Source organism: Trachemys scripta, chromosome 7 (assembly GCF_013100865.1).
Source record: "Trachemys scripta elegans isolate TJP31775 chromosome 7, CAS_Tse_1.0, whole genome shotgun sequence".
Lineage (NCBI taxonomy): Eukaryota > Metazoa > Chordata > Testudines > Emydidae > Trachemys > Trachemys scripta.
In genome coordinates, this window is record NC_048304.1 from 83170852 (window position 1) to 83193949 (window position 23098).

A 23098-nucleotide genomic window follows, 5' to 3' on the forward strand; every position below is an offset into this window, starting at 1 on the left:
CAGGCGCTACTGAGCCGCTACAATTTTAACTCCTGGAACTCTATGGGGAAGTTTAAGGAGTTGATCCCCCAAGAGTCCAGGGAAGAGTTTGGAGCCATGGTAGAGGAGGGTAAGAAGGTGTCTCGGACCTCCTTGCAGGCCTCCTTGGACATAGCGGACTCGGCTGCGAGGACCCTGGCTTCGGGTATCGCTATGCGGAGGATCTCCTGGCTTCAAGTTTCGGGTTTGCCTCCGGAGCTGCAGCAAACCCTACAGGATCTGCCCTTTGAGGGACATGGATTGTTCTCGGACAAGACGGACTCTCTCCTGCAGAGCCTCAAGGACTCGAGAACAATCATGCGCTCCCTGGGGATGCATGTTGTGGGACCTCAGCGCAGACCATTTAGGCCGCAGCCTCAGCGCTTCTACCCCCCCCCGCCTCGTCAGAGACAAGACTCGGCCCGGAGGCGAGGGCGAGGTGGTAGGAGAAGGTGGACCGGCCCTCAACCCGGCCAGAACCAGGGGCCACCTAGACCACCTTCAGGCCCCAGGCAGAACTTTTGAAGGTGCGGTCGAGGACGGCGCCCCAGTCATCCCCCAGGATCCAGCCCCCTCCTTTCGGGATCGTCTCTCCCACTTCCACCGTGCTTGGTCCCTTATAACTTCGGACCGTTGGGTCCTCCGCACGGTGGAGAGGGGATACGCTATCCAGTTTTCTTCTATCCCCCCCTCCCACCCCCCTTCCCCGTCCCTCTTCAGGGACCCTTCTCACGAGCAACTTCTTATACAGGAGGTTTCTACGCTCCTGGCCATGGGAGCCATAGAGGAGGTTCCGATAGAGTTAAGGGGCAGGGGATTTTATTCCCGTTACTTCCTGATCCCCAAGTCCAAAGGAGGTCTGCGGCCCATCTTGGACTTGCGCGGACTCAACAAATTCGTAGTAAAGTTGAAGTTCCGCATGGTCTCTTTGGGGGCCATTATCCCTTCCCTCGATCCTGGAGACTGGTTCGCCGCCCTCGACATGAAAGACGCATACTTTCACATCTCAATCTACCCACCTCACAGACGCTTCCTGCGATTCGTGGTAAACACGGTGCACTACCAATTTGCAGTCCTTCCCTTCGGCCTATCCTCGGCCCCAAGAGTGTTCACGAAATGTATGGCTGTCGTGGCAGCGTACCTTCGTCAGCAAGGGATACAGGTGTTCCTGTACCTAGACGACTGGCTGGTACGCGGTCGCACCAAAGAGCAAGTTCAAGCTCACGTCCACAGAATAGTGCACACATTCAACGAGTTGGGCATCCTACTCAACAAGGACAAATCCACTCTAGAACCTACCCAGAGAATAGAATTCATCGGCGCAGTTCTAGACTCCAGACGTGCACAAGCCATCCTGCCAGACAACCGCTTTGGCACCATCATGAACCTCATTCAAGGGCTCAAGGCCTTCCCAACTACCACGGTGAGGTCGTGCCTTACCCTGCTGGGTCACATGGCTTCCTGCACGTACGTAACCAGGCATGCCAGACTTCGGCTTCGCCCACTCCAGACCTGGGTGTTATCAATATACCGTCCACATCGGGACAGCCTGAACATGGTGGTCACGGTCCCGAACTCGGTCCTGGCCTCCCTCACCTGGTGGCTAGATCACAATGTGGTCTGCGAGGGGATGCCATTTCACGCCCCGCAACCCTCTCTGCACCTGGTCACAGACGCTTCATCTCTGGGTTGGGGCGCCCATCTCAACGAACACCATACCCAGGGCCTGTGGACTGCACCCCAGTTAGCCCTGCACATCAATGTTCGGGAACTGATGGCGGTGCGCCTGGCGTGCCAGACATTTCTCAATCTCCTACGTGGCCGCTGTGTGTTAGTTCTCATCGACAACACCACGGCCATGTTTTACATCAACAAGCAAGGAGGAGCACGTTCATCAATTCTATGCCAAGAGGCCATTCGCCTGTGGGACTTCTGCATCGCCCACTCAATTCATCTCACGGCATCGTTCCTCCCTGGAGTCCAGAACACTCTGGCGGACCGACTCAGCAGATCCTTCCAGACGCACGAGTGGTCTATCCGTCCGGACATCATACATTCCATCTTCCAGAAGTGGGGGTTTCCCCAGATAGACCTGTTTGCATCTCGAGACAACAGGAAGTGCCACGTGTTCTGCTCCCTACAAGGTCGAGCTCCGGGCTCCCTCTCGGATGCGTTTCTCCTTCCCTGGAAAGACCACCTGTTTTATGCATTCCCTCCGTTTCCTCTGGTCCACAAGGTACTGCTCAAATTGCGCAGAGACCAGGCACAGGTAATTCTGATCGCTCCAGCGTGGCCGAGACAACATTGGTACACCACGCTGTTGGAACTCTCGGTTCAGACGCCGATCCCGCTTCCATTATGTCCGGATCTCATTTCCCAGGACCACGGTCGGCTGTGTCACCCCGACCTGCAATCACTCCACCTCACAGCGTGGCTGCTCCATGGTTCACCCAGGCAGAGCGGCAATGCTCGCACTCTGTCCAACAGATTCTGCTAAGCAGTAGGAAGCCCTCAACACGGACCACGTACCTGGCCAAGTGGAAACGGTTCTCCTGTTGGTGCGAACAACGAGCCACGCCCCCGTTGCAGGCACCTATTCCTCTCATCTTGGAATATCTCCTCTCCCTAAAACAGCAAGGGTTGGCGATATCTTCAATCAGAGTTCACCTGGCTGCTATATCGGCCTTTCACCCAGGGGAACTCGCGTCCTCGGTATTCTCTAACCCGATGGTCGTTAGATTCCTCAAGGGCTTAGACCGGACGTACCCACAACAGCGTCAGCCCGTCCCGACGTGGGACCTTAATCTGGTTCTCTCCAAACTCACAGGTCCTCCATTCGAACCACTAGCCACCTGCTCACTTTTGTACCTATCCTGGAAGACAGCCTTCCTCGTAGCCATCACCTCAGCAAGGCGCGTTTCTGAACTCAGGGCGCTTACATCCGAGCCCCCTTATACAGTTTTCCATAAGGATAAAGTGCAGCTTCGTCCACATCCTGCCTTTCTCCCTAAGGTGGTTTCTCCATTTCATATCAACCAGGACATATTTCTCCCGGTCTTTTATCCCAAACCACATGCCACTCGCCAGGATCAACGTTTGCATTCCCTGGACGTACGAAGGGCCCTGGCCTTCTATATTGACCGCACAAAGCACTTTAGAAAGACGACGCAACTCTTCGTTGCAGTGGCCGACCGAATGAAAGGCTCACCGGTCTCCTCACAACGACTATCCTCCTGGATTACGTCTTGCATCCGGACTTGCTATGACCTGGCAGGTGTCTCAGCACCGCACCTCACCGCTCACTCCACGAGGGCCCAAGCCTCTTCGACTGCTTTCCTGGCACATGTTCCGATACAGGACATTTGTAGAGCGGCGGTTTGGTCATCAGTCCACACGTTTACAGCTCACTATGCACTAGTGCAGCAGTCCAGGGACGATGCTGCATTCAGGTCAGCGGTTTTGCACACAGCAATGTCTCACTCTGACCCCACCACCTAAGTTGGGCTTGGGAGTCACCTAATGGAATGGATATGAGCAAGCACTCGAAGAAGAAAAGACGGTTACTCACCGTTGTAACTGTTGTTCTTCGAGATGTGTTGCTCATATCCATTCCAAACCCGCCCCCCGTCCCCACTGTCGGAGTAGCCGGCAAGAAGGAACTGAGGGGGCGCCGGGTCGGCTGGGGTATATATTCAGCGCCATGAAGGCGCCACTCTAGGGGGCTCCACAGCCGACCCGCCGGTGTTGCTAGGGTAGAAAATCTTCCGACGATCGTGCACGCGGCGCGCACACACCTAATGGAATGGATATGAGCAACACATCTCGAAGAACAACAGTTACAACGGTGAGTAACCGTCTTTTATCTTCACCAAGACATGCCAGTATGTAATCAGTTACTTTTTCAGACTTCGGGAAAGATAAATAACACACCAAATTAACTGATTAATGGAAATGCTTTGATTTTTATGTAATTTTGGTAAATTCTTTTTATTTTATTATTTACCGATTACATGCATACATTAAAATCTTTACTCAAAGTTTTCAATTAATATTAATTAAAGAAATCTTTACATCAGACATTCAAAAGGACACTTGGAGACTCATGGACTCCTCAAGAAAAACTTAGCAAAACAATCTATTGTAAGACAATTTGATCTCTGCTTTTCTGTTACTGGAGACTTTATATAAAGACAGAATCTTTATTCCTTAGGAATTACTCTGTTACTGTTACTTATTCTTCACCTGGAACATTAATCTGCTTCTAGCGCTCTTGCAATGTTCTCCAAATAAACTTTATTGCCAACGCAAGATTGTGACTTCAGATGGACAATAGGAAGAGTAGGGGTGATTTCTTAAGAACAAAATTCCTGTTTACAAGCAAATACTGTATCTGTAGTAATAGAGAAATTGATTGGTATAAGCAGAGTTGTCTTTAAATATAATGTTTTTCAAAGTTCTATGGTCAGTGACATTTTACATTGATGTATTGATATTAATTTTTTTTAAGGAAAGTGTGTGATATAAGTAAAATTCTGTTTTGTCCTTCAGGACTATGATGCAGACATCATGGCAGTTGTAAATGACACAGTAGGAACAATGATGACCTGTGGGTTTGATGACCAGCGTTGTGAAGTTGGCTTGATTATAGGTGACATTCATTCCTCTGCTACAGTAGACATATTGCATTTTGTTTTTTGTTGGCTTGTTTTGTTAATATCTGCTGGTATTTGTTCCTAAAGGTACTGGCACGAATGCCTGCTACATGGAAGAATTGAGGCATATTGATCTGGTGGAAGGTGATGAGGGGAGGATGTGCATTAACACTGAGTGGGGAGCCTTTGGAGATGATGGGTCACTAGAAGACATCAGAACTGAGTTTGACAAGGAGATTGACCGTGGATCCCTCAATCCTGGAAAACAACTGTAAGTGAGACTTTCATTTGCTTATTTAGTGGCACAAAATGATTGAGATTAATCTATAAACTCATAGTAGAGCAATCTCAGGATTAGGCAATTTAGTGAGGCAATTATAGGAAGCAGCCCTGTGAAGTCTGTCACATTTAAAACAATCCCACCTTGTAGTCTACAAACCATAGGCCAGGGGAAGCTTTGAGATCTTACTTATGGATGGACAAAATTAAATATAACCCCCCCCCCCCCCCCCCCCCTGGACTCTTGCCCGTGGCTCAAGTGAATTGATCCAAAGCCTTTTTATTCTAAAGTTCTGCTGTGACACTGGCTGTCCCCACCATCACAGGTCTTCAGTAAGATTGGGCCTCATTCTTTTCCAGTCCAGAAGTTTCCAAGCAAATTCCCCTTTTTTCCTCTTCCCTCACTGTGAACTTCCAACAGGTCTTGACTCCTTTCTTCCCTTAATACTTCAATAGGCCCAAATTCCCACCTCACCACACCCTTAACCTGTTAAAGTTTGGTTTACAGGCCCAAAAACTCAGGCACTTGCTGCTGTGCTTTGACGCCAATGAATTTAAATATCGTGTACTGTGAGATCTCAGTGAAACCAGTGATTTTTTTTTTCTTCTTCTCCATTCCCCACACCACCTCTCTACTCTCAGGTGTATGTCTTATCCCATATAACTGTTTTTTCCCTTTCAAACTTCCTGCACCTTCAGCAGGCTCTTGGACCTTTGTCCCATGTAAATCACCTCTTTGCAGCAGGATGTGAGAATTTCGGTGAGTCTAAGGTTGGTGAAGGAGAACAAATCGAGTTGTACTTTGTCTGGCTCTAAGGTCTTTTAGCTTTTGATGTCTCTCTGATCTTTGGGCTGGATTTACAGCTTTCCTGCTGGAATTTATTGCTTCCTGCTGGCTGCTCTAAACTTGCCCAGCTGGTTATGACTCCCAGGAGAGACTGGGTGCAGCAGAGGATTTGGGTCATGGTTCGTAAAACAAATGTGGGATGTCTGAACTGGGCAGAGGGAAGCAAGATAGCTCTATTTTACTACCTGGTAATTAATTTGTTAAGATGGGGACTGCAGTAGGTGGAGGTACTAGAGCTATCTATGCTGATAATATACCCATTGAGTAGGGGGGGCTAAGGGAGGTTTAGCACTGCATGTTTGTGAATCATAGAAAAGGAGGAGGGGACACTCCATCCACTGAAGTTTCGTTAGCACTTGTGAAATCACTGCCTGAGACACCATTGTATTCAGCATCATTTTTAGTCAGGAATATCTCTGATTTCCCTGTACTGTAGCCTGGAAACCCCCTACCACAAAGCCATGCCTTTCCTCCCTTTCATTACTGTATGGTCTCTAAGTCTTTTGGTTCTCAGTACTGATCATGGTTTGGTCCAGATAGAATCCTATTGCTTGAGATTTTTCCTTGTAAACAAGCGTGCGTACACCCACCCAAGTAGCTTTACTAGAAGGGCTGGGTGTGGTTACAGCACCCCATCCAGCCTGATTGTTCGAGAGTTTATTACTGGAATAGACTATTCATTCATTTTACTACCACCTTGGTAATAGCAATATTGTCAGGGTTGGTCCTTGATAAATAGTAATGGTTATAGTACTTTATTTCTGTCTTGGCATGTTCATTTTCCAGGCTTGTCTCAGTGATCACTGAAGGAGTCCCTTTTACAGTATTAAACAGCCCTATTACAGTACAATACTTGGTATAGAACGCTGGCTAATGTGCTAAAGTTAACCAGAATGACTCCTAAGTTATTTGGTTTAATATGGAAGAATGATATTTATAAATTCTTTTTGATAGTTGGCACTTAGTCTAGGCTTAAGAGGTTAGAGAAACATTTTGCATACTGCCATGCACTTGAAAGGGTTTAAACAACAGTTAAAAAGGGGAATTAAGAAGCACTTGTCTCTTTGCTAGAAGAGTACAGTGACAGTTCAGTAAATTCTGCCTCTGTCATTTTGTTTAAAGCTACTCAGATCAGTATTTGAGCTGGATCACATAAAACCCAGTTAGTTTTCTCTTTACTTCAAAACTACCCTGTAGGCCATTGAAAAGGATAACTTCCCAGTGAGTCTGAGGTGCAGGATTTTGTCTGAGGGCTGGTCTGCTCTGCAAAGTTACGTCGGCAGTTACATCTCTCATGGCTGTGAAAAATCCACACCCCTGAGAGATGTAGTTAAGTCAACCTAACCCCCAGTGTAAATGGCGCTAGGTCAGTGGAAGAATTCTGCCGCCTCTCGAGGAGGTGGATTACTTGCAGCAGCAGGAGAACTCCTCCCGTCACTGGAGTAAGCATCTACACTGAAGCACTTCAGTGGCGCAGCTGCAGCAGTGCAGCTGTAGCATTTGAAGTGGAGACATAGCATGAGTTATGGATATCATTGTTGCTGAGGTTGAATTTACTTGTCTGTTTCAGTTCAGTCTAATTTCCTGCATTCAGCCTGTATCACAACCTTGTGAAATTCTATTTGCCCCGTCTTGTCTGAGGCAGCTAATTTAAAATAAAATCATATTAGCTTGTTGATTATCTTAATTATCATGCTGGTAAGGGTGGATGAGTAGACACTATGCCTGAGCAGGTACCTTTTCATGATGATTTTGTGAGGTTCTGTTAGCACCCACTGCTGCTACTTTAACCTGAATCTTGTCTGAATCCTACACTTGCTTTTGTCGCAGCTTTGCTTCCAGTGCTTCTTATCCTCAATATCATCAGATGTTACCATGCTGTGCTGACTGTTTCTTGTCAGCTCTAATTTAGTATTATTTCCTGCATTTAGAGTCCATAGTTAGCCAGCACTGCCTATCCTGAATCCAGTCCTTGTCTGTTCTGCTGATGTGTTCGGATGTTGCCTTTGGAACTTCTGCTCTCGGTGGTGCTTGACATTTTTTGTCTTGTACAGTGTACACACACTGGATCATATATGCAACTGCATCCAAAAGTTAGGTGGGATCAGGTGACGAGTATGCACGAGTGCACTGAGTTGGGCGTCAGTAAGATTTTACCAAGTTGTGGTGGGGGACATGTCCCTTCCATAGACTAGCATAAATACCAGAGCACAGTGGAAAGTTCACAGTCAACATGTCATGTTACCAGAAGCATCTTCAGATTTACATTCTGAACTGTTTTTGTGCATTTCAGTAAGAAGGGGAGATTAAATTTATATGTAAAATGGGGTATTTGGTTACATTTATTACTTTGCCCTGACGGCTGCTGCAACCTCTGTATAGCAGTGGCACTTGTCACTTTTCTTGAAAAGTGGCATCCTTATTTGAAAAGGAAAGAAACTAGTATGTTAGGCAGCACTGTCAGTCTTTTGGCTTTTCCTACTTGGTCTGTTGCAGAGCAGACAAGTGGATAAAAGCCTGAAACTAATATTTGTATGTAAGAAATTATTGAGTTTCCTTTTTGAATGTTCTCCAGTGACGTGATTAGTGCTATTTTGAGAACTATTAGTTGATGACTCAGAAATTCTCATTGTCATATGGTGGGGGCATTTATGTAAATAACGGTCCAGATTTTCAGCCAGGCCTTAGCCCAGCTTCTCTTCTAGCAAGACCAGTTCTACTCTTGCATGTATTTGCAAGTACAGACCATACCACTAAGCATTATAAATCAAGTAGGTGACTTACAGATGCAAATCAGGTACTGTACTTAGTGACATCTAAGTGACAGAACTTCACCCACCATTATTTGCAGATGCGTTTTTGGCCTCTCTGAGGTTTCTCTGTATAATGAGGGCACTTTCCACTCATAATCCTGATCCTGTGTCTGTTGCATATTTGAATGATCTTAATCAATAAATGATATTGCCAGAGTTGTAGCAAATAGCAGAATATGGTTTCCCCTCTTAGTAGAAAAGATGGGAGGTCAAAAAGCATCCACGGTGACTTACTTCTGAACTTTAGATAAAAAGTCTAAATCTGAGAGTTCACTGTGAAAACTTTTAACTTGTGTGTTTTTGTTGTTGTTGTTACAGGTTCGAGAAGATGGTCAGCGGACAGTACATGGGTGAGCTGGTCAGGCTTATCCTTGTAAAGATGGCCAAAGAGGGACTACTGTTTGAGGGGCGAATCACTCCAGAGCTTTTAACCAAAGGAAAATTTGAAACGAAACATGTGTCTGCTATAGAAAAGTGAGCAACTCATTTCTTGCTTTCTTTCTCTTTTTTTCTTTCTTTCTGTGATTTGTAAAGGCATCAGCACATGTGCAGTTTTGTGGCCACCTCTTCCTTTTTTAATTCTTTGCTGCCCCTTTCTTATTTGGCAGTGGCTAGGAAAGTGGGATAAAATAATCTTGGTGGCTGCTGTGTGAACAAGGAGTTTCAGGGCAGGCTCTTAGATGGCCCGTTGCAAACGGCCGCTTTCTGACTGCAGTGTGAACAAGTAGTGTGTCTAATAGCAGTGGACAATAAATGTACTTAGTCTTGCATCCCCCAACCTATTGGCTAATGTTCCTACACTTAGAGTTCTGGGCGCAATTGCCAAATGTGTAAAGTGAAGCTGGGACATTGATTTCAAATGAACCTAAAACTTAAGTATAAAATTAGATCCAGGACCTGATTCTTATTTATACGAGGGCCCCCTTTACACCACTCTGGGCAGTGTGAAGGGACCTTAAAGTTGGTTTAAAGGTAATTACATTCGCATCCACTTTAAAATCCATTTACGTTGCCAGAATCGTGTAAAGGTGACTTTAGTGTAAATGAGAATCAGACTTCAAATCTGTTCACCAACTTAATATGGGAGCTCCAGTTTACTAATGTACTTTGTTAACTCAAAGGGCATTTATTAATCTCATTGGGAGTTCAAGCACCACTGCCATCAATAGCCATTGTTGCCTGGTGCACTCCTCTATTTCCAAACAGAGCCTTTTCCCAGACCTGACTACCCAAGTGAGTGGTTTGCTACCAGCGCCTCCTCTTGTTTGTGTTGGCATCGTGCATTTTTGACAGTATTTCTGGCAGTTTGCTTACTGTCATCCTTTCAGGAATGAGAGGTCAAAAATAGAAACTAGAAATACCGATGTGCTAATGCACTTTGCCATTCTAAACCAGTGTGCTTTCTGGGGTAGAAATGATAGTGACGCATGGTCTGTTGGCATGCCTGTGGAGGTGTGAATATTTTTGAAGTGCTATCAAGTCCTGGCAGGTGATTGGTGTTTCTACTGAAACCTATCTCTACTATCTAGAACGTTGCAACTACCATGTATTCCACCGTGGTGTACCAGAAACATATTCTCCTACCACGTAATTAAACCTGTTAAAAGTGTTGCTTAGTGCATACCAGTAAATGTTTCTGTAACACCCTCTCCCATCTCCATATTACTGTCATGTAGAAAATAAATAAATGTGAAAAGTATACAGAGCATCCCATCCAGTAAACAACAATAAATATTACACTGACCTGTAAAATATGAGGTGATGAATGTGACAATGTCAGCACCTTTTCAGTCGATACTTACGGCTTTCACTACTGATTTTTAAAATTTGTATTACTGTATAATACTCTCCTTGAGCCAAATTTTTAAAAATCTGTTTCTGATTTTTGGGTCTACAATTTTTGGTGCAATATTGTGGGAACAGTCAGTAATTTCTGCAACTTCTGCGGAGCCAACCCTCTTTCCCTGCACACCTCCCTACATCCTATTCCATAAGCAACTCCACATTAAAAGTGAAAATGGATCCAACTTACATTCACATGCATGTATAGTCAATAGAAAGGTGAGTGAAGAGAATTAAGGTATTGTGGTGTTTAAAAACCAACAGTGAGAACCACTGTAGAAAATTTCAGCGAAAAAGGTAAAAGTTTTACAAAGTTATAAAAATCTGAAAAACATGCTTTAGAATGAAAAATGCTTAGACACCCTTAGCTTATAGCCATCTCTGTATACCCTGGCCCTAATTCAGATGACATTTAAAGCATGTGAGTATGGAATTACTTGTGTGTTCAAAGTTAGGCACATGCTTAAGTAGCTTGCTGAATGGTGGCCTCTGCTTATCATTCAAAATTGTGAATTAGTTTATTATAATTTAAAAAAAGTCAACAAGGCATAAAGAAATTTAATTTCTCCAGGCATGTAGAGGTGTACAGCTGAGATGCTTACTAGTTCCCTGGGGCAATTAACCAAAGGAACTTTAATGGCATTGCTGCTCTCTTTTTTTGCTTTGGAGGTGACAAATGACTGGCTTCCACAGGCTTCTCCATGTCTTTTTACCATCCTTCTCTTACATGTACATGCCATGTTATCAGGTAACACTTGGCAATAGCAATATAAATATTATTGTCCGCAGTTTTGGTTTGGCTTCACACGTGTTTGAATTATGGCAAAGTCACTAGAAAGTAGATTTGCTCAGACAATCTGGCACAGTGAACAAAATTGCTCCCTGTTGGAGGTGAATCTTATAAACTCATCTTAATTAAGACGTGATGCACCTTGTCAAAAAATGTACTTGATGCCCAATGGCAAACAAATTTTGAGGTGATGAACAGCATTTTAAATATATATACGTGAGTAATCCAGCATTTTAAATATATATATGAGTAGAATAGTACTGACAGAACTGGTGCTAACAGAATTGTTGAAACTACATTGTACCACTGATAGAAATGATTTCATAGACTATATATTTCCATTGGGCTTTACTGAAAAGCTCTATATTCTTAGCAAACATTATTTTGGCTTTACTCTCCCTTGTTTTGTACTTTGTGATTGTGTAGTCCAGTTAATAGAGAGATTGACATGGGCTGATATTGCCCTCAACTGCTTTTTCTAAGACCCTTCTCAGACTCTCAGAACATTGTCATGTGGCAAAGCACCTGACATCAGATCATGTTACTTAATTATGCATTTTATAATTTAATATTAAAGAGTTCACTGTTTAAATTCCTGTCTGTAGAAGCAAAGAAGGTCTGAATAAAGCCAAAGAAATTTTGACACGTCTTGGGGTAGAACCATCCCATGAAGACTGCATTGCTGTCCAGCACGTCTGTACAATTGTTTCATTCCGTTCTGCTAATCTGGTGGCTAGTACTCTGGGTGCGATTCTGAATCAATTGCGTGATAATAAAGGCGTAACCAGGCTGCGCACCACGGTGGGTGTGGATGGTTCCCTTTACAAGATGCATCCACAGTAAGTCCTGCTGTTTCTATAATTAATATTTGGCATCTGTTAGGATTCATCTTTTGCAAAGGTCAGACATGTAATATGAGGCCAGCATCTTGACATGCAGTCACGAATGAGATAAGGAAACAGAAGTTGTGTGCGCGCATATGTATATTGAGAAGTAAAAATCTATATGGAGAAATGTTGTTGCCTTTAACTGTAGGACTACGTTGGTAATTCAAAGGCGCCTAAGGGAAGTAGGTAACCAACTCTCATTGAAAGTAATTGTGGTTTGGATGCCTGACTTCCTTATGTGCCTTTAAAAGTCCCAGCTGTAAAGGACAATTTATTTGATCAACAATACAGTTAAATATCCAAAGACTGTACTTTTGTGCCTATGGACTGGGCTCTCAGGAGGAAACCCCAGTAATAGAATGTTATTCCTTATTACCTGTTTAAGCTGAATTGTTTTGAAAATGACTTTGATAACCCCATTTCTCCAGTCTTCGCTTGCTTATACTTGGAAGTTAGAAGGAAAAAATAGTGTCTGCCTTTCCTTGTCCTTATAAAAGCAGCTTATTTGTTTCTCTGTTTCTAAGCTGCATTTTTATAATGTACTAGTTCAGATTGATGTAAACTTCATAGAGGAGGCAGTCTTATTTTTTTAATGTGTATCAAAGTTACCATGTAGCTTGTTTACAGTCACTTGAAGATGTTCTAGTTCTAACAATTAAACCAATGACCAAAGGCTTTGGTCCTGCAGACACTTACCTGTGAAGTCATTGGGTTAGAGTTAAGCATGTGCATAAGTGTTTGCAGGATCAGCACCAAAACCACCAAACTGACAGAAATAACAAGGGTACAGGCATGATTTCTTTAGTATCCTTCATGTGCAGAGGCTAGAATGTTTTTCATAATGAGGTGTCTGTTTCATAAATTAATTTAGAATTAGTCCTAACAAATGGTTTTACTCTACTCTGTAGTACCATTGTTGTCACACACCAGAATTTTGGTGTACACAAAAGCTGGAAGCGTGTACTACCTCTAATGAACAGTATCTAGTTGGAAAAGTTAGTTACTTAAAATATTTTGATACTGCTTTGGGAGTGGAGCATATAATATAGATATATTGTAGATGGAACATAAAGGAGAAGAATAAACATTTTGTGTGGAATATTTTTGGAAGAAACAAAAATGTTTGCATTTCTTAAATCTTTTTGTGGAAATTTTCTGGTATTTTGGTGAATATTTTTTTAATTTTTTGTTGTTCAAAAGGAAAATATTCCCTGAAAATGTTTATGGGAAAAACACCATTATTTTTATCACCTCTACTAGATATCAGGTATCTAGTGCATGCTGTTTGTTTATTCTGTTGTTTTTAATTTATAAGCTGATATTTTGAGCTTTTAAATTAATTTTTATACGTTTCCTCTTAAGTATTAAAAAGAAAAATCAAGAATATTGTGATTCCAGCTAAAAGGAATCTGCAATAACATAAGAGATGCCATAGTGGCTCACATCGTAGGGTGATCCAGTTTGACCCTGATATGTCCTCTTAAGAGGATGATATTCTGAGAGGTTTTTTCCCATGGCTTTTGCTAGGATTTTATCTGAATTCAGGGAAAAAATCTGTCTATCAGATGAATACTTTTCCACTGTACCCTTTCATCATGATGATTCCTTTTACAAGGGAAGACATACTTCAGCTTGTGTGATATGAGGAAAGCACTGCCCAAGGAGGTTTGGGGTTGGTGCATGCTTGGTTAGGAAACTTGCAAGGAAAAACTCATTGTGCAGCAGAAAACAGGGACTGGAAAATTTCAAAGACAGAGAAGCTAACCTATTTCCCATGCTCCTTTCATGTTTTATAGCCAGTGATGACCAGTGCAGATTTTTGAGCTGACCAGAGAGAGATTACAGTTTTACAATTTTCTCTTACAGATATGCCAGACGCTTACAGAAAACAACGAGGCGATTAGTTCCTGACTCTGACGTGCGATTCCTTCTGTCTGAGAGTGGCAGTGGAAAGGGTGCTGCAATGGTCACAGCAGTAGCATACAGGTTGTCTGAGCAGCACAGGCTGATAGATGAGACTCTGGCTGAATTCAAGCTTACTCATGAGCAGCTGTTGCAGATTAAAAAAAGGATGCGATCAGAAATAGAAGCTGGGCTGAGGAAGAAAACTCATGAAAATGCAAAAGTAAAAATGCTGCCTACCTTTGTTCGCAGCACACCAGATGGAACAGGTAGTTTCATTATAATTGATGCAAGAGCAGCATGGTAGATACTAGGGCTGTTGATTAATTGCAGTTAACTCACAAAAATTAATCACGATTTAAAAAAACAGTAGAATACCATTTGAAGTGTATTACATGTTTTTGATGTTTTTCTACATTTTTAAATATATTGATTTCAGTTAGACCACAATATACAAAGTTGACAGTGCTCACTTTATATTATTATTTTTATTACAAATGTTTGCACTGTAAAAATGGCAAACAAAAGATAATATTTTTCAGTTCACCTCGTACAAGTACTGTAGTGCAATCTCTTTATCGTGAAAGTGCAACTTACAAATGTAGGGTTTTTGTTGTTGTTACATAACTGCACTCAAAAACAAAACAATGTAAAACTTTAGAGTCTACAAGTCCACTCAGTCCTACTTCTTGTTCAGCCAATCGCTAAGACAAACAAGTTTGTTTACGTTTACGGGAGAGATTGTTGCCAGCTTCTTGTTTACATGTCACCTGACAGTGAGAACAGGTGTTCGCATGGCACTTTTGTAACCGGCATTGCAAGGTATTTACGTGCCAGATATGCTAAACATTCGTATGCCCCTTCATGCTTCGGCCACCATTCCAGAAGACATGCTTCCATGCTGATGACGCTCGTTAAAATAATAATGCGTTAATTAAATTTGTGACACAACTCCTTGGGGGAGAATTGTATGTCTTCTCCTCTGTTTTACCTGCATTCTGCCATATATTTCATGTTATAGCAGTCTCGGATGATGACCCAGCACATATTGTTCGTTTTAAGAACACTTTCACTGCAAATTTGACAAAACACAAAGAAGGTACCAATGCGAGATTTCTAAAGATAGCTACATCACTTGACCCAAGGTTTTAGAATCTGAAGTGCCATCCAAAATCTGAGAGGGATGAGGTGCAGAGCATGCTTTCAGAAGTCTTAAAAGAGCAACACACTGAGGCAGAAATTACAGAACCCGAACCACCAAAAAAGAAAATCAACCTTCTGCTGGTGGCATCTGACTCAGATGATGAAAATAAACATGCGTCGGTCTGGACTGCTTTGAATGGTTATCGAGCGGAACCCGTTATCAGCATGGATGCATGTCCTCTGGAATGGTGGTTGAAGCACGAAGAGACATATGAATCTGTAGTGCATCTGGCACATAAATATCTTGCAACACCGGCTACAACAGTGCCATGCGAATACCTGTTCTCACTTTCAGGTGACATTGCAAACAAGAAGCGGGCAGCATTATCACCTGCACATGTAAACAAACTTGTTTGTCTGAGCAATTGGCTGAACAAGAAATAGGACTGAGTGAACGTGTAGGCTCTAAAGTTTTACATTGCTTTATTTTTGAATGAAGGGTTTTTTTGTACATAATTCTACACTTGTAAGTTCAACTTTCATAATAAAGAGATTGCACTACAGTACTTGTATTAGGTGAATTGAAAAATACGATTTATTTTGGTTTTTACAGTGCAAATATTTATAGTAAAAAATAAATATAAAGTGAGAACTGTACACTGTATTCTGTGTTGTAATTGAAATCAATATATTTGAAAATGTAGAAAATAGCCAAAACTATTTAAATAAATGGTATTCTATTATTATTGAACAGTGCAATTAATCACATAATTAATTTTTTTAATCGCTTGACAGCCCTAGTAAAGCCCTACATAGCAGACTGTACTTCCAGCCAAGCAGGACGCTGTGGTGCAAGAAAATAAAAAATATAAACTTGGAGCTGAAATGCTAGTTTGTAATTTAATGAATTGGATCCAGCTAATGGATTTGTGTCTGGAGTAGAGTGTGTGTTCACTACAAAACTCTTAAACCACCAAAAAGAGGAAATTCTGAGTCAAGGCTATAATTCCTCTTTTAACACATCTTCTGTAAATTAGAGTGGCAGTTGTGAGTCTATACATAAATATAAATGCAGCTCTCTGCCCCACTGCTTTCCACTAGTTGAGAGCTTACAGGTACCTTTGCCTCATCTAGTACTTGGTGCAAAATCTGTAAGTCAGTGGGAGTGTTTCAGAGAGCTTTGAATCCAGTCCATGAAAAGTGGCTGGTTCCATTCTCATCGCTCCTGTATAGGTAGGGTTACCAGATATAGGGTTACCATACGTCCTCTTTTTCCCGGACATGTCCGGCTTTTCGGCACTCAAACCCCCGTCCGGGGGGGAATTGCCAAAAAGCCGAACATGTCCGGGAAAATGCCACCCAGGCACTTCCCCTCCCGGGGCAGCTCTGCTCCTCCTGGCCGCCGGCCAGGCGCTTCCCCTCCTGGGCTCCGGCGGCGCAGGGTCCAGAGGCATGGGGGCTGCCCGAAGCCGGTAGCGCTGGGGCAGCTCGGCTCTTAAACAGAGCCGAAGAGTCAGGGGAGGAGCAGAGCCTCCAGCCGCGGCGGCTCTGCTCCTCCCCAACTCTTCGGCTCTGTTTAAGAGCCAAGCGCTACGGGCTTTGGGCAGCCCCCATACCTCCGGACCCTGCACCGCCGGAGCCCGGGAGGGGAAGTGCCCGGCCGGGGGTGCAGGGCCCAGAGGCAAGGGGGCTGCCCGAAGCCCAAGCGCTACCGGCTTCACGGTTTGCCAGGCAGCCTCCAGACCCTGCGCCCCCGGCTGGGCGCTTCCCCTCCCGGGCTCCAGCTGTGCTGGGGAAGCGCCGGCCGGTGGCACAGGGTCTGGGGGCTGCCCAGCAAACCGTGAAGCCGGTAGCGCTCGGGCAGCCCTTTCCGCGTGGCTGGGAGGGAGGAGGGGGCGGAGTTAGGGCGGGGGAAGGGGCAGAGTTGGGGCGGGGCTGGGGGTGGGGAAATGGTGGGGCCAGGGCCCCATGGAGGGTCCTCTTTTTTTATTTGTTAGATATGGTAACCCTAACCAGATAGTAACTGTGAAAAAACAGGACTGGGGTTGAGGGGGAATAGGCATCTATATCAGAAAAAGTCCCCCAAAACGGGACTGTCCCTCTAAAAACAGGACATCTGGTCACCCTATATATAGGAATAGATACCTCAACCAGTAGAGGCAGCCTCATGCTTTCTCTTGTCTTCCATATGCAGCAGAGAGAGAATGGCCACTCCCTTTTCTTCTTCCCTCACCTCCCAATGCCTGTCTCAAGCACATGTACTGCTTAAGACCACACTCTGCAGTTGCTGAAGCAGGAACATAGCACCATCTGCTGGCTTCCTGGAGAATTCTTCCCTTTTTAGAGAATGTGTAGTTGAGTTGAGCATGTGCAGTGGCAAAGACCACCCAGTCGTTGTTGTCTTTTGAAGGAGCGGCAGCTATGTGGCAATGTATTTCTTCTGTTCTTTTCAATAAGCAGGGAGAAGGCTTAGAATGAACATGAAAAATCTTTAAATCCTTCAGATGATAGAGAGAACTTTCTGAGTATTATGCCAAAATGCCTGCTTGAAAAATGAAAAATAGACACCTGCCTATGCTTTGTTTCTGTGTTCCTAAAATGTATAATTATTTTGTTACAGAGAATGGAGATTTTCTGGCTCTTGATCTGGGAGGAACAAACTTCAGAGTTTTGCTTGTGAAGATCCGTAGTGGTAAAAGGAGAACAGTTGAAATGCACAATAAAATATATGCTATTCCTATAGAGGTCATGCAGGGTACTGGAGAAGAAGTGAGCATTTCTATTTCTTTTTAGCATTATCACTTATTTTCAAAGAATGTATAAATATATATTTAAATAAATATGACTAATTGTAATAATGTTTATATATTTCTTTTTTAAGCTGTTTGATCACATTGTTAGCTGTATCTCAGACTTCCTGGATTACATGGGAATAAAAGGCGCACGACTTCCCCTTGGCTTTACGTTTTCCTTCCCTTGCAAGCAGACCAGTTTAGATGCTGTAAGTTTTTTATAATATCTTGTATCTTTTGAATCTGTCCTTTAGTGCTTCTTCTGGGCCTGATTCTCCACCCTCACACAGACTACATAATACTTACTCACATGAGTAGTTCTATTAAAGGTTGTGTGAGTAAGTCTGTGGAAAGAATTGCAGAATTATGTGCCTCAAATGTAATATTGACTTCTATAGTAGGGTAACCTTATTCTATTCAACACTGTTTTAGAAAGATGGCTTTCTCTACCACATTTTCATCTAGAATTCAACATCTACCGCTTGTGGTTACATTCTGGGTAGTAGCATTCTTTCCCTGTAATGTGATTTTTCTTTGGCTAAGATTGTAGCATCTTCAAAGTGTCCTTTATCTGGGACAATGGCACCCCGTATTTCACTTTTGTCTTGCATTTTCAGAGTTGAGCAGAATATGGAATGATTTAATTAGCAGATTTGCTTTTTAATTCTGAAGATTTTGTCATTCAATTAGAATTCGTTGCTTTAGTCCAAATTAAAAAGCCGATGCAAATTTTGAAGACGCAAAGAGGCCTTCTCTCTAAATGTAGCTTCACAGTAAAATATTTGAAATTTGGAGTAAGTAGAAAATATATATAACATTCCTATTGAAAATAAGAGTAATATTCATATGTGAAGGAGTGCATCAATAATAGGTGCCCCATGACTCCTTTTGAATCTTTGAGACTTTTTTTCACTCTGAAGTGCATACTTTACAGTATGTAAAGTGAGTATTTGTCTATGTCAGATAAGCATTTTTAACATTAAAAACAAAACCATAACATGGTGAGCTCTGTCCAGAAACTATGCTTGCGGGTGAACCACCTACAGTATCAGGAAATAGAATTAATCACCTTCAGCTTGAAAAATGGTCCTTTTACCAAATGAGTTAAAAGAGCTGTTCCAGCCAGGAGAGGGAACCTGAGCATGACTGAAATACACAGTATATGCTGTTCAGTAGAGGGTTGTAGTACATTCCTATACTTGTGTTGTATTTTCCCAGAGAACGCTGGAGATGCTCTTCCTTGTTTCAGCGCTCCATATCTGTGGTTCACAGGTGTACAATCCAACAACTGGGTTCCAATCTGTAAGAGTCATGGTCATGGCTGTGAGGTCACCACTGCCATCTGCATATAATGTGGCATCAGGGTTAGAATGTACAACCTCTCACAGTATTGTTTTGAGCCATGGGTTTAACTGCAGTTTGAAACAGATATGTATGTGCTTTTATGTGTGTGTATGTATTCAGTCTTTTAAACCTGTGTATGTATTTCAGAATGTTTTTTTAAAAACTCTTATGTTCTAATGAGACATACTCAGAAACTTAGTAATGAAAATCTCTTCTTTTTAGGGTATCCTCCTCAACTGGACCAAAGGCTTTAAAACGACAGATTGTGAAGGAGAGGATGTCGTGTATTTGCTTAGGGAAGGAATTAGAAGGAGAGAGGTGACATTTTAGTATTTCATTATTTTCTTGAATGTATTTGTTAACTTGATTGTGTGTGATAGAATTCTTATGCCTCTGGCATTCTGTCATTGATGAATTTGGATGCACTTTGCTTTTGTATTTACACAAATGGTACACATCTTACAAAGGGGCTAGGAAATACACAAAAGAAAGATTCTTGCCAAACAAACCACTTGTTTCTCCACGCTTGGTTGCTTTGTGGGGATAGCGTATGTAGAGTCCAGTTGGTATGTAGGAGCTATGAGGGGATGGAGCGTGCTCAGTGCAGATGGAATCGTCAGGGAATTTGTCAAACTTTAACACATCTCTACTGAGAATGTGTGAACTGACATTTTTCAGAGGCTTGTAATTTGGCCAAATTTAGGTGAGTTTTCTTTGGGATGATAAAAGGCACATCCCTGACACCAAGGCAATACCCCTGTCAAATTTCAGGTCCCTGCTCCAAAGAATGGAGATACTAGAGTTTCTCAACAAAATGCTTGTAAGAGGTTTTTTTTTTTTTTTAATAGGCAAAACAACATATTTTTCCCTATTGTATTCTTGGAAGTGGCAGAACTTTTCTAGGCAAAATTTTCCAGAACAATTCAGCCTGAGACAACCAGCAGGCATGGAAAGTTTGAGCCTGCATGGTTTAAGCTTGACACAGTTAAAAACAACTGAAAAGAGGGTCTTGTAATGAAAAGCCTTGAGCAACATTCACTATATGACTGCCTATAGAGTGAGTGTGTGTGTGTGTGTGTGTATAGTGAGTGTTATCCCTATATAAGAAGTTAGTATTAAAAATGTCCTAACCTAAATTGGTATTTGCACTGCAATAAAGTAGTATACTGTACAGCTCCAGCACAGTAGACCAGTAAGTCACGATACCTGCATGCAAATTATATTACTTCTTGTTTTAAAAGAAATTTATTTTTTTGATTCTTGAATATTAAGTTTATATTTTTATTCATTTGGACTCAACACATTTTAGACAGTTGCTTTAATTCCTTGCAGTCTAACAAACATTGCAAGGGTTGGTTTGATATATTGCAAACAAAGAAATACTTTTTCTATAGAACTATATTTTTTTCTTCAAAGGAATTTGACTTAGATGTTGTGGCAGTGGTGAATGATACAGTTGGCACTATGATGACTTGTGCATATGAAGATCCAAATTGTGAAATAGGACTCATTGTTGGTAGGTATTAATTACTTTTTATTTTATTTCAGCTCGGCTTTTTGAGAGCTGAGGGGTAAAAACATCGTCTACTATCCTTATAAACAAATAAATTTGTTCAATTAAGACTATTAGGACACATGATTGGATGTGTTTCCTCTAATTCTTATTGTTAACTAAACCTGTATCTGGGATGTTTGTGGAGTTTCTTCAAACCTGACTTACCGTTTCTTCTTATGATGAATAGGATAATAGTTTCCTTGAAAAGTGTAATCTGAATCCATCCAATAGTTTTAAAACCTAGACCTGGATATATATTATTAACAGGAGAAATGTGCTGCTTCCCCCATTACTATTTTTGCCAGTTTCGTTTTGGTACAGAGAATACACAAGTGAAATATAGCGTTTGACTAATAGACATTCCCCTGAGCCATCTATTTAAGTCAGTTAGGTGAAAAAAAAATCAACAAATGTATTAGTTCTTTTTTGTTCCCTAGAAATATTGTCTAATAAATATGAACCAATACTGAATATTTTAACTTGAAAATCAATCTGTTTCACAGAATTAATGCAAAAGTGAGCAAATAAAGTTGCCAGTATGTGGTTACCCATTAGTTTATGGGTAATATGTATGTCTGTAATATGTATCCCTAATTCACTAGTATGATGACCCACATCTTGCCTTGATCATGTGGTCTGCCTAAGGCAGACTTGTAAAGCAAAGCACACCAAATGAAACCTGCACAACACCTTCAAAAGATGAGCCTGGGAGCTTAAATTCACACCTTTGCTAGACATTAAAAATCATGGACTGAATAAAGACACTGGAATTATGGTTTATAATGACAATCTGTAACACACACACACCAGCTGTCTTCCCCGTCCCCCGCCTTTTCCCCTAAATGCCACTAAATGGTTTCAGGCCTATATCCTTGTGTGAATCCAGATTGTGCCAGGTCTAAAATATCAGATTAAGTTAGATGGGCTTGCATTTGGCCTTTATCTAGCATCTCTATTAGCTTGCTCAGGAAGGGGAGGTTTGATACTGGACATTAGTAGGCTAGAACTGATTAGAATTAGTATCCAGGATGGGTTTCTTCAGTGTTGGTTGGACTATGGGGCAGCATAATGTAATTAACTCATTCCATCTGTGTTAATACAGTCCCATCTGCCAATCAGATTACTTCCTCTGTCAAGTCATTCTGTAATGTATAGTAAAATATGTGGTTGAATGTATAGTAAAATGTGTGGTTTCCAGAACTAGAAATGGACAGACCTGTAGGGCAGGTTTCTTTCAATATTGATATGACCTTTTGAGCTTCCATATATGTCTGGTGTTGCCAATTTGATTGATTGTTTAATATGGAAACTAATATGGGTTGCAATCACAGGACTTGCATCTGAAGAAGTGAGGTTCTTACCCACGAAAGCTTATGCTCCCAATACTTCTGTTAGTCTCAAAGGTGCCACAGGACCCTCTGTTGCTAATCACAGGATAGATAGTCTTTGCAGGTGGAAGCTTTTGGAGAGTGGAGCTTTATGGGAGAATAAGGTGGAACTGCCTCTCAATTGCTTTTGGAACTACGATTGTTTTCTTTAAAAAAAGCAAAATCAAGAAATGGTCAGTAATATGGTAGAGAAAAAAAAGATGATTCACACAATAAAAGAGTGCAATGAGGCTAGGAGAACTATAAAGTCTCAGGCTTGGTCTACACTACCCCCCCCAATTCGAACTAAGGTACGCAACTTCAGCTACGTGAATAACGTAGCTGAAGTCGAAGTACCTTAGTTCGAACTTACCTTGGTCCACACGCGGCAGGCAGGCTCCCCCGTCGACTCCGCGGTACTCCTCTCGCCGAGCTGGAGTACCGCAGTCGACGGCAAGCACTTCCGGGTTCGACTTATCGCGTCCAGACTAGACGCGATAAGTCGAACCCAGAACTTCGATTTCCAGCCGTCGAACTAGCTGGTAAGTGTAGCCAAGGCCTTAGTGGGTCATGCAGACCCATAGAAAGATTGTTTAGATGAATCAGAGACAAATTATTAATATATTTAGAGTTATGCAGGTCAAGTTTAGTATTGTGATTTTGGCAGGCTAACTAGAGAGAAAATGGAAACATTAACACATAGTGTTCTCTTGTATAGGATTTATGGCATATTCTTATATTTATGGCATATTGTATTCTATGAACATCAGTAAAACACTACCACAGGTGAAATGGGTTTCTTTTTTGTTTCGCTGAGCAGTGGGCTTTTTCTGAAAATATGGCTTTTTCTCTTCTTTCTCAAATTAG

General features: G+C 42.3%; 1 protein-coding gene across 1 annotated transcript in view; it reads left to right on the top strand.

Annotated features, from left to right (window-relative positions):
• Positions 1 to 23098, top strand: part of HK1 (hexokinase 1) — an 88139-nt gene that overhangs the window by 50553 nt on the left and 14488 nt on the right. Inside the window, exons 6-14 of the mRNA XM_034777320.1 lie at positions 4567 to 4666; positions 4758 to 4941; positions 8928 to 9083; positions 11847 to 12080; positions 13995 to 14299; positions 17794 to 17942; positions 18055 to 18174; positions 19532 to 19627; positions 20726 to 20825. Of these exons, the coding sequence (XP_034633211.1) occupies positions 4567 to 4666; positions 4758 to 4941; positions 8928 to 9083; positions 11847 to 12080; positions 13995 to 14299; positions 17794 to 17942; positions 18055 to 18174; positions 19532 to 19627; positions 20726 to 20825 (1444 nt within the window). The remainder of the gene's footprint in view (positions 1 to 4566; positions 4667 to 4757; positions 4942 to 8927; positions 9084 to 11846; positions 12081 to 13994; positions 14300 to 17793; positions 17943 to 18054; positions 18175 to 19531; positions 19628 to 20725; positions 20826 to 23098) is intronic.